Source organism: Molothrus aeneus, chromosome Z (assembly GCF_037042795.1).
Source record: "Molothrus aeneus isolate 106 chromosome Z, BPBGC_Maene_1.0, whole genome shotgun sequence".
In the NCBI taxonomy this organism is placed as follows: domain Eukaryota; kingdom Metazoa; phylum Chordata; class Aves; order Passeriformes; family Icteridae; genus Molothrus; species Molothrus aeneus.
Window position 1 is genome coordinate 27,105,706 of NC_089680.1, and position 12,597 is coordinate 27,118,302.

The 12,597-nt window shown below is 34.7% G+C and overlaps 1 protein-coding gene across 1 annotated transcript in view; it reads right to left on the minus strand.

The window, feature by feature from the left end:
- The window catches only part of KDM4C (lysine demethylase 4C), a 250,929-nt gene that overhangs the window by 92,987 nt on the left and 145,345 nt on the right, over positions 1 to 12,597 (minus strand). Inside the window, exons 13-15 of the mRNA XM_066568823.1 lie at positions 5,992 to 6,173; positions 4,926 to 5,142; positions 3,948 to 4,024 (exon numbers count right to left, since the gene is read on the minus strand). Of these exons, the coding sequence (XP_066424920.1) occupies positions 3,948 to 4,024; positions 4,926 to 5,142; positions 5,992 to 6,173 (476 nt within the window). The remainder of the gene's footprint in view (positions 1 to 3,947; positions 4,025 to 4,925; positions 5,143 to 5,991; positions 6,174 to 12,597) is intronic.

Here is a 12,597-nt window from a genome sequence, read left to right on the forward strand (position 1 = left end):
GATTAGATAAAAGTATTGTACTATTTTGAAGTGAAAGCTGTTAGGATAATCTAAGGTTATCATCCAAACTCTGAAGGGACAGAAACATTATCCTAAAATGACAAATAGTATGAAATACATATCAGCAATTATTATCATGCTGATGTTAGGACTGAGGTTCCACACAAGCAAAAATATATTAGCATATTTAAGTTCAATACCAAACTAATAAAGTTTTCCCCAAAGACAACTACATCCACAATGTTTGCAATGAATAATACTATCCAAGCAAGCAATAGAGAACTACAGAAAAAACAGAATTCAGCGTCTATTTTATCAGTCTGCCTCAAGGTACAATCAAGTCTTCTTCAACTATTCCTGAAAAATGTTTCCATAACATGTTTTCAAAACTCTGAAAGAAGTAGCTTCTATAAAATCTCTATATATCCCAGCCCTGTCGTTCACTAGTTTTAGATATAAAAATTAATAAAAAATCCTGGTATTAATATTAATTTCTGCTAATGCAGCTTAAAGTCTCCACAAGTAATCTTGTCCCTAAAAGACAAGACAGAGGTTCCCTTTCTTAGAAGGAGTCATGTGCAAAATATGAAGAGTAATGGGTACAAGTTAGTCCTGGAGACAATCTGATGAGACAGAAGAGGAAAAAATTCCAGAATGGCAATTGCTTATGTTACTCTTAATTATACACACATAATTTTTACATTACAGAATGTGACTTTTTTTCCTTTCTGCCTTCCCCTCACTATACTAAGAAAATTAAACTTTTCAATCCTCCCTTGTGGAATGGTTGAAATCTATCAGGAATTATTAAAAAAATTTTGGTTTCTTGTAATTTCAGTTGCAACTCTTGTATCTTCCATCATGGTATTTTGAACATTTTATGTCTACTGTTACAGTTCTTCAGCTGGACTCTTACCAAAGCTGAAAAGAGCAGACAGATTGTTCCATGGATTTTTTTTTCCAGGCTTTGCTTCTAGTACAAAGCTTAAGCATCCTCATGTCATGTTTCAGATTCTATAGAACTGATGACATGCTCACTTTGTGACCGGAGTGGTCACAACTGCAGCTGGCAACAGGAACTACTGCTTAGGTAGTCTGCCATATTATGTCTGCATAGCTGACAACTCTTAAGTAATCTCCCTATCTCTGCTGAACTTCATATGATTTATTTTTCAATAAACTTTAACACTTTGGTAGCATCACATTATATAAATTCCCCCAGTTTCTGTGCAATCATCTTAAACTGTTTAAAGCAGACTGCTTAAAGTAGTTTAGATTTCCACATATGCGCCATAATGACATGAAAAGTAATCAGCAAATGATGCTCAGAAATTTATTCTCTTAAAACCATTAAGAGTCCTATGAGAATGATGGTTGCTGGTCTGAGATATTAAGGTTGAGAGTAAATCCATATTGCTATGTGTTTGGTAAATATTATTTTCATCATCTGTCTTCTGCCACTGCCAATATCAGAATTTAGAATACCATCAAAAGCATCTGAAAGTTAGGATGCATGAAATCTTTTGCTTATTTCTTACTCCCATGATCTGCCACAGCAAAAAAATCAGTGGCCTGTACTTCAATAGACACCTCTTGGTATTCTGTCATTGTCTAGGTTTTTGGAAATTGATAGATTCAGCACTTGGTCAATATTTTTCTTGTTATCTGAGATAGGTTGACTGCCATCAATTTCCTCACATCACCCATTCTGTATCTTTTTAAAAAACAACAACATATTTTCCAGGCTGATGTAATTCACCTAAGCTCTGCAAGCTCTTGAAATCACTAATAGCTCTGAGATTGCTATTAGTGCAAGATCGGCATGTCAAAACTTTTGAAAGACCATATTATAAAAATAGTAACTTTGTTATCATTCATGTGTTTGTATTTAACAAAGCATCATTCACTTCCCTGAAACAGGATTTCTGCTATTTATCTTGGGTAGCAGATGAGTAGTATCTATTGCTCCTACGTCTTGCAGGTGAAAAAGAATATGTGAATAGCATGTAATAACAAAGTGAATGTGGTAGCATGTGAATGACATGTAGTAACAAAGACTAAAAGACAGCAGAGAAGAGGACAAGTTTGTAAGTAAACATATTACTAGTCTACAGGTCTATTCAATCTTCAATATTTCATTAAAATTTTCCAACCTAATGATGATTTAAGGCATTAAGATGGAACTTTATTCCTGTGGATATTTGAATGAAGGACTCTTTTGGGGTATAAATTCATTTCATTCAGGTTACCAAAACAGCGCTACAGACAGATGATTTTGTAGCTTTAACAATTCAACTGTACAATAATCAGTACACACAAAAAATTACAGCAATTTAGTTAAATATATGGACAGGTAAAGCTTACATTAAAAAATTGTTCCAATGTCCAATAACATGTATTGTCTAGTCTTTACATGGTGAAAATGGTGCTCTCTTTCAATCTTATTACCTTCTTGTTAGCTAACTTATAAAGTGCAGAAATACACTGGGCCTTCCCTACAGTTTCTGGAGTGTGCTTGTGGAAATTTAAACTGGTCTACTTTAAGCAGTTTAAGATGATTGCAGAGGAACTGGGGGAGTTTATATAATGTGATGCTACCAAAGTGTTAAAGTTTATTGAAAATAAATAAATAAATATTTATTGAAAATAAATAAAATAAATCATATGAAGTTCAGCAGAGATAGGGAGACTACTTAAGAGTTGTCAGCTATGCAGACATAATATGGCAGACTCTACCTAAGCAGTAGTTCCTGTTGCCAGCTGCAGCTGTGACCACTCTGGTCACAAAGTGAACATGTCATCAGTTCTAAAAACCTCATCACATAAAAATTTCATTCAGCTAACTCCCATATGTTCTTGATATATCTTTCACTACTTCATCTCATCTCCTGAAATAATTTGGCTAAAAAGTACTTTCCCTTAAATTCAAATTTTTCTTATTATCAGAAACTTATATGCATCATATGAGAATAAGCCCAAACTTGTTCAGTAAAATGTGAATAATTCTTCTCAAATTAATGTTTTTCACAGGTGTTAGTATAAATGACTCATCAGACCCTTCACTGTTGTTCTTATCATTCACTTACTGCTGCCATCTAAATGACCACTTCAAGATTATTTGTAACCTTAAAACCTTAGAACAAATTTAGAATCCTTTCTACAACACATAATTAAGAAATTTTAAGACTGGCTTTTGTTTTACAATTTTTTCAGTGACTTTTTAAAAATGTACTTGAGTCGAAAGACACGCCTAATTTCCACTCAAATGTGTCATTTTGTTATTTTCATATTGTAGCTACTATCAGGTCCAAAGGCAACATCTTAATTTTTTCAGTGTCTTTAACAAAAACTATGTGATTTAGTCATAAATGGTATTTCATGAATAAGGACGTGCTCCTTAGAACTTTCCTACTTCCACATCATAGCTGTAATTTCCCTTAAAGAAATTAAAATTTTTCAATTTTTGATAGAGTAGCAGGGCTTTCTAACCCCGTTTGTTTAACTAATAATTAAATTCTGGGCTCATAACAACAAACTTACACTTTTCCCCTTGATATTCCCCTGAATCTAGAACAATAGTCACAAAAGTATTTCAGATGATCTTTAAATTCATGACTGTCTGAAAAGGAAACTGTAATAGGGTATTCTAGTAACCAATGAAACATTTTCTCTCCTTTACATGCATTTTAATTTTCAGTTTTGTTCAAACACTATAGTTTTTCACAAAACCATAGCCAATCCTTTTCAGGAGTCCGTGAAACTACTCCAAGTTTGTGTATTGAAATGCCATTACATTTTGCACTGAAATATTATCGTATTTTACAAATAGTTTTTCCCCAGCAAGCATGATCAGAAAAAATATGCAGGCTACATACCACACAAAATAATGCACATGCCACCTTTTTTTCCTCCCTTAATCTCTAGTGTTAGATAGCTAAACAACTTACAGCTGTCCAGGCTTCTTTTCTGCATCGAGAACACAACCACTCATTATGGATTTCATGAGAAGGAACACCATAGCAACCTAGAATAAGAGAGCTAGATTGATTATTATATTCTGCCTTTTTAACAATGATGTAATACAATTCAATTATACATAAACCTTAATAAAACTCTCCTCTGTCACGTGACAAAGGAGATTTTTACAATCTAGGCTTACTACTAATGTCATAGTCTATAAAATATATCTTCCCTAACCTAAATAAAAAGAACCCACAAAAGCCCCCATAAGAAAACCAAAACAAACACCCAGCAAACAAAACTGAAAAACAAAAACTCCAAGCACCCAAAAAAACAAAATCACAATGAATTTCTTATTTTAATCATTGCAATATCATATCACCAACTCTCCCTGAAGTAAAATTTTGACTTAATGTACTGACATTTAGTCTGGGCAAATATACTCTATTTCCAAGTATGTTGTGGACTACTTAGATTTAACTATTAAAGTTCTATGGTCCTTAGGAGACACTGCAGAAAAATCCATGCATTCATTAGTTACTCTTGCAATAAAAAAGAATGCAAGTGAAGGAAAATACCATGCTCCCAAATTTAACAGCAATATTCACAAGTCTTCCAGGAGAATTTTACCCTAACTACTTAATAAGGACACAATAGCATTGCACAGTGATTTAAAATAGAGAAACAAAAGAGTAATTAAATCACTAGAATAGAAAAAAGATCAGAAGTTTGTGATCATTGAAAGTTTACAAGACAGTTAATTCTTCAATATTTTCACAGCAACTGTAGGTTATAGAAAATGTAATGCAGTTTTCAAATAAAATTAGCCAGTGATTGAAGCATTACAAATGGAAATGTTCTTCAAGCACTTTTAAAGACATGCTAGAAGCCTAGCTAACTATTATTTATCAATAAAGCAAAGTTTTAAATTATATTTCTGGCAACAGAACAATTAGATTATTTACTTGCATGAACCCGTACGCAACACTTTGCACATGAAATCAGAAGACTTGTCCCATCTTCTTCAACAAAGGCATTTGATGGATAGTTTTCGGTGTTTTCTTCACTATAAATAAAACACATCTCTGGAATAAGAGGTTTAGTCTTCACATTTTCTGCCATCAATGTTTCTGCTGAGTTTGCTTCACTGAAAGTAGTACTTTCTTCATCCTGATTGTCTGTCTGGAAAATAAACAAAATCTATATTAAAGTAAAAGAAAGGGGAGTCTTACTCTTCCTTGTGACAATGATGAAACTATTCCACCCCTCCCAACTTTCCCACAAAGTGTAACAGTTTCATGAGAAAATTAACTGCTTCTACGTATTTATCATAGTCATCCTACCTTCATTGTTCCAAATAACTGTGACATCTTGAATTGCACTCAGTCTGCAAACCAGTGTTATTGCAGTGGTGTTCAGTGGTACTGTACCTCTTGGGCCATTTAACTCAGTCCAGTGCAATAAAAGCTTTTTTCCTGGTTCCCATGCTGAGGAAACTCCAGTTTAGCACCTTCCAAATTAGCAACATATACTACACCACCACTTTTACTTGCCATTTGACACAGTAATCCCACAGAGTCAAAGACAGAGTCAAACAGTGCCCTGCATTAGACATATTCCGAGGGAATATTTTACCTGAGAAGGCCTAAGTACGGTGAAAACACTTATTTCCTCAATACTGAATGAAGGCAGTATAAAATAGGCTCTGATAAAAAGTATTTGGAGATGGACATATAAGATGCAAACCTACCTGGGTTCACCACACCAAAAAGTGTAATTTCAGGGGAAAATACACACACACACATAAAGACAAACCCTGCATAAATGGTAGTAGGAGGCATACAGTGTCTGCAGCCAAGGATAGATGCAGGTGAACAAAGTATCAGTTCTAACTTAAATGCCAGTGAATTTGTTTACTCTCTTAAAAATGAAATGCTTACGTTTATCTTTTTTATCATGTCTTGAAAACTAATTAGCCGGGCAGCTATTTCACACATCATCCAGAGTTGAAGCTGCAAGAACCTTGCTTACCCTATAGTATGGCACAAGAAGAGTGCAAACAGCACAGTAAGGTTCCTTTTTTGCACAAGCTGCATTATATTCTTTTTCAGCATAGAAATTGGGTGGTCTTGTCTGCCACAGGTAGACCAGAGGCTTGGCCCATGCCTCTGACTCTTGAACTTGCTCTTCAATTAAGGTCGTTTCAGGCAGTTCTAAAAGAAAGAAAACAATGACTATATGGAATGAAGATAAACAACAATGAATCTGTCACGTGTGCTAACAAAGATCAAACAATCTTACAAGAAATCTGTGCAAACATGGATGTAGAAGTCTAAAAGAATCTTGTGTAAGGAAAAACTCACCATTAAGTGCTCTGACAAGCACTGACTCTTGCGAAGAGCTGACTGCTCCATGTAAAGCATAAATAGCCCTACAATTCACAATCCGTATTCATATCAACAACTCTCCCACTGTCTCTTTAATGGCTCCAAAGTCTATCCCCTCTCCCTCCATGCACACAGCCCTAAATTACTTATGGATGGAACATATTGAGTGCTAGCAGCAGTGCCAGACAAATCACTCTACTCGCACAGGATGGCACCTCAAAACTCTTCATGGATGGTGACACTCATTTTCCAAATGGAAAAAAGGGCAAACATTATTGCCAGGGAGTAATGGGGAACAATCAGATCTAAGAAGTAGATGCATGGAGTAGAAGCATGCTAGATCATATGGACAGTGCCTATTAAATCTTTCACAATCAATGAGAAGGCAGGTAGGTGTCAATCAGAATAATTATGTGAATGAGGACAAGAAAATGTGAAAAGATTTGAATTAAATATTCAGACAACAAAAACAGTTTATAGTATACTGTCCTGTTCTAATGATGTATTTAAGAAAAACTGTTCACATCAGAAGAAGAAAATTCTAACACAGAGAAACATTTAAGTACATTAAGCTGATTCATCACATTCCTTCAGCCCATGACTGCTTTCTCACTTTCTCTACTTTATGAATAAGCAGAGGCTTTATGGATCTCCTATGATAAATGTCACACACTGCTACAAAGCCACTATAAAATTCGCAACATTTTTATCAGTGTTGAATAAAATATCAGCTAAAATCTTTGTGTACAAGCAAACCAAATGTAATAATAAAAAAATATATCCTGCATGTGGTTTTTAATCCTTTTTTTATAGTTTCTCAAAAGAACTAATACCAATTCAATAAACATTTGCCAATAATCTGGGTAGAAGGGCACAAAGAAAACTGCAAAAAAGCTGTCAATATTTAGCAGCAGAACTTTCTGATTAAAAACATAGCTATCTTAGCTTCAAAAGAACACCAGAGAAAAAAACAACTCAACACAAGGAGAAAATGAACATATAAAATGCCAGCATTACTTCTATAACTTTTTGAACTACTTACTTTGTAAGTTAAAAGCTTAACAAAGTTTTTGCTTTAAAAAATCTGTCCAATCATATTTTTTCTACTGCTTGCAATTTTAAAGAACTGTAAAACACATACCTCTGAAAATTATTTCTCTATTTCTCTTCCTACCTATTTAAATTTTCCTTTAAAGTGCCATCTTATAAGCAGTTTCAGTCTTACAGGTATTTTTTTTAATTTTTCCTTTTACATTGTTTTTCTTCAGGAGCTTGTACCATTATTTAAAATATTTTCATTATAGTTGTGACCTCACTGAAAATTCAGAGCTTGATTCTCCCTTATGAAGAAAACAAAGTGGCAGAACAGAATTTGTTGTGAAGATCTGTATTATCTTCCATACCCATTATCCCCTTGGAAACTGACATCCTTTGATTGCACCACTCCTTACCACCACTGAATAATTCTCCCATGATAGTTGAAGGCTTTGCTCAGAACCTCAGCCTATAATGTTCTTCTTTATTCAAAAATCTATCTTCATATTTGCAGTCCTGAAACCAGTTCTGGGTTGGTAACTGTAGTTCTTTCATATAGGGTTCCAGCTTTTGACTGCCTACAGCAGGCTTCCAAGTTCATTATTATATTGGTTCTAATTTTAATGAAAACAGTATTCACATCTTAATTTCCTATAAACTCTGTTAATTTCAGTTCCCTCTTGTGTGATATTTACAAAAGCTTTCCCAAACAAGAATTTGAAAAGAATGTAAGACACAAGAATAAAGCTTTAATAGCTTTTCGTTGCTATCAAGAGTTTGTATTTATTTTTGAACCTCATTCCAAAAGAAGCCAAGGACAAGATGTCATATATATATATACCAGACTCTATCTATCACAAACTCATAAAAATTTAACACTATTTTAATAAATTTCTTTTCTCCTTTACATTATATTTAGAGCACTTCCAGTTAGTTGTTGACTAGAAGCAAACACTCCTCATTTATTTACCTCTGATCTCTAAAATCTATAATTCTGAATTCTATGTCCTTCTAGGTCCTTTGAGGTGTGACTGTCTTCTTCATGATCCTTACTGCAGTCTTCTGTCTCTGCATTAACTACACAAGCTCTCTGATATGATCCTCTGGTATATTACACCATGCAACCCCTCACTCTTCTCCACCACAACAAGAAAGGAAAAATATCAATCCTCTTTTCAGAGGGAAGCTGCCTAATCCAGTACTGAAGGGTTCACTGACAGGATACAAAATTAAGAGAAGAAAGAACAGATATTCCTAAGGATTACAAGCTTTGTCTGATACTCTGTTATCACTACTGTAAGACAAATAAATTTCAGTTCTCCTCAGGAACTTCCTAGTTAACCTTGAGCCTAAATTATCATCTTTCAAAGATTTCAGAATATTATTATCTCATGTCCTTTTAATCAACATTCACCCACCCACAGTGAAATAATCAAATTTCCAAAAAAACTGGTATTAAAAAAAAAGTTACAGAGTACATGACTCCACTACAAAGCATGTACAAAACATCACAATGCTGCTTTAAACAACTTCCTAACCAGGAAGGTGAGGAATGCAATCTTCTGTGTAACTATTCTGCATCAGTAGAACTTAGGCAGTTTCATTTTGTGTGCTTTATTTTTCATGTGTGCAACAGCATCGGTGAGAGGAAGACTTTCCACATAAGCTTCTCTGGTAGTACAGGTGGGGGTACCTTCCTGATTTCCACGTAGGCAGAGAAGTTTATGCACCATTAACAAAAACTGAGAATCTGGCTAACCAAAACAGGCAAGGAAATTAAAGAAAAAACAGCTCTCCAACTGTCTGAGAGAAAGCATAGAGAATATAATTACTTGATGTAATAAACACTGCTGTCTTGGCACAGTTAATGGCCTTTCTTCACTTTTTCATCTGATAATACCAATGTCCTACCGATGTCCAAAAACACTGTGGAAAACTTAAGGGATTTTTAGATTTCTTTTTTTTTTCTGTTTATTCAGTGCTTCTCACTCCTTTTATTTTCTTAAATTACTCCTTTCATTACTTACTATTTAGCTGAAGAGCAATCAGTGGCTCAGACTAAAATAAATTTATTTTCCTAACTCACATTGCTGCATGTGGTTTCAGGGTAGACACTCAGTGGCCTCATGTGAGATGAGTGTTTCTCTGATCAGATGTGTCTATAAGAAGGGCACAAAACAACTGCAACCTCCAGCTAGCTCCTTTCAAAATCCACCTTAACTGAGGATTCTCAAAATAAGAACAGAGAACAATTTGTAGTGTTCATACTGACTCAGATCTCAGAAACTCTACTGTCATAAGCAAGCATACTTTTTTAGCTCAGCTGTGAATCAGTGCCAATTGCACGTACTCAAAACCTGAAAAAACTGTGGTGGAAGCATCTGTTCCTACAGCAAAAGATACATTGCCCCACACAACCCACCAAAAAACAAGCATCTACTTTATAAGACCAGTATATAAGGTTTCAAGAAGCCCTATGAACCTGATGTTTCATTCATAATCTTACATATTGCCATTTTTCTGAAAGAGCATGAGAATGGTCTCAGCTCTGGTAGAGCAAGTTTTGATGAATAGTCTCTTATTCAATGCTGCCAACCAACAACACTCTACAATATGCACCATTATGCAATCAAGCCTTCACTGTGGTAACTTGGCTTTGCTCTAAGAGCACCTACCAACAGCCCAAGACTGGCAATTTGAAAGATAAAGGACAGCCAATGCAGTGTGTGAAATACAATGTATGTCTATACAGAGCATTTTCTTTACACAGCACATGAAATGGAGCTGGGGAATCTACCTTGACTTCTGTGTCTGCTGTAACTCAGATTAAGTCACTGACACTTCCTCACAATTCACTGACAGTAAGTGCACTAACAGGACTCTGCACAGGTGCATAACAGAACTCCTTGGTGTGAACTCTGGTGTAACTTTTTTACAGCTTTTCAGCACGAAACATACATTTCAAATTGAAAGGTAATCAAGACAAAAGTGAATAAAGCATCCTTAGTATTCTTTCATATAGAAACTTTCAACTCAACTACAGTAGAAAATACGTCTCACTGTCAGAGAGAATAAAAGAAAAATACAGGATTTGAACCTGCTAGCCATGACCGGGAAATCTGCACCTCAATTGACAACACTGTTCAAGAGAGATTGCACACTCATGCATAACACATAGGCACACTCACAAATACCAATGAAAGGAATTTATTTTGCAAGTCTGTTAGTATGCGCATGGTTTTTAAACACTCTTACATGAATGAAGTCCATTTCTTGTAAACTTCTGTTATGTTTCTGGCTGTACATATATCACACATTCATGATGAAGTCTAAAATGGATTAATACCAGTCAAAAAAAATTTAACTGGATGATGTAAGGCAGACTATTCCTAAGTATGTAAAAACATCTTATTGTAACCACTAACAGTGCCCAGAGATCTTGATTCCCCCTAAACCACCTGGGCATTTTTATTTCACTGCAAATGTTTTTTGTGGTATTACTTTACCAGATACAATCCGTAATCAGGTAAAATATTTTGTTTCCTAAGGGGTTAGACCAAATGATCTTTTTTTCAACAGAAAAGCAGAAACACTTGATGATGCAATTATGACTGTAAAAAAATGCATAGTAGCTGATATAAATCTTACTGTATCATATTGTGCTGATTTTGGCTGGGGTAGAGCTAATTTTCTTCATAGTAGCTATATGGAGCTGTGTTTTGGATTTGTACTGAAAATGGTATTGATAGTATAGAGATGTTTTTGTCATTGCTGAATAGTGCTTGCACAGCATCAAGGTCTTTCCTGTATCTTGTGCCACTGACAGTGAGTGGTACAAGAATATTCCAACTGTCTCCCTGATCTGGTTGGTGGAGGAGTGTGTGAGTGAAGAACAACAACATCACTTAGATGCCAGCTGGGCTTAAACCACAACACATGTAATTCAGCCATAGTATTACTTACAGTACAAGGTGATTAGCAATGCTAAACTTGATGATAGTTCCTGCTATCATATTTGGATCTGAAAACAATATTTCTATAGGATCAATTAATCTCTATAATGTAATTTCAGAAATACCAGTTCTCATGAATGGGATATTCATACGCATCTGCACTCCTTGGCATATTTAAGAAAAGTAAAACAATTCATTAAAACAAACTGGGTAGACAAAAAGAAAATTATAGCCCAGGATCTGTTTGGATACAAAGGAAACTCCTTCCAGAGCAAAGTATTTCTAAACAGTCACTATGCTGCATTCCAAGTGAATAAGTGAATGAATGGTTTCCACTAATGTTACTGGTTTAACAGTTTGTGGGAAACTTGCTCCAACACACAATGTTAATGCTTTGAATGGTTTTTGCTTACTAAGTTAAACTCAAATTATCAGGCAGAAAACATTTGGGCCATTTGCAGAATGGGCTGTTGCCAGATTTGCTGATTTAACCCAGCAGATGTGAAAAGCCATAGACACTAATACAGTACAGTTTGCTTTTGCCAATCTCAACAATGATTTTGCTGCTTGGGGTTATGTTCCACTGATGTTTCCTGGCATTGTAGAGCAGTATTCTCTGCTATGAAGAGCACAGAAGCATCTGTTATTTTTCAGGTAGTTGAGCATAATCTCAGCCCTGGGAGACATTATCTATAGTTTCAAATGTCCTGGAGGAAATAATAATAATACAAATAAAATAAAATTAAAAAAAAAAAAAAAGAAGACAGTTGGGAAAAAGTCTTGTACTTGAAAACTTTACTGTTCCAGTGGTGTATCAGCAAACTTAGTTTCAGAAATTGCCTTTCTTTTTTTTTTTATTCAGTCATGAAAGATATAGATCTCATAGCAAAATAAGAACAGAAAACTCTTTAATTTATTGTACTCTTCAAGAACTTCCATTTCTTGTACGGGACCTTTGAGTACAAGTAATGTGAAGTATGTATACATACTTCTCTTTTGGTTAGAGAGCCTAATTGCCAAATTAGCTATTAATACTTCAGTTCTCATACAAATTACATGGAAAGATAACTATATTGAATCAGAGCTCTAGAAGTTCAGCCGAAGAGCTCCTGGATCAAATCAGGTTTAGCTTCCAAAACAAAATAACAGGATGCTTTAATAAAAAAAAAAGTTCAATATAAAAAAGTGTAAGACATCCGTTGTAGCAGATCTGAAAATGTTTCAAAAAGTTTTAAAGATTCAGCATTTAAAAAAACAAAAAC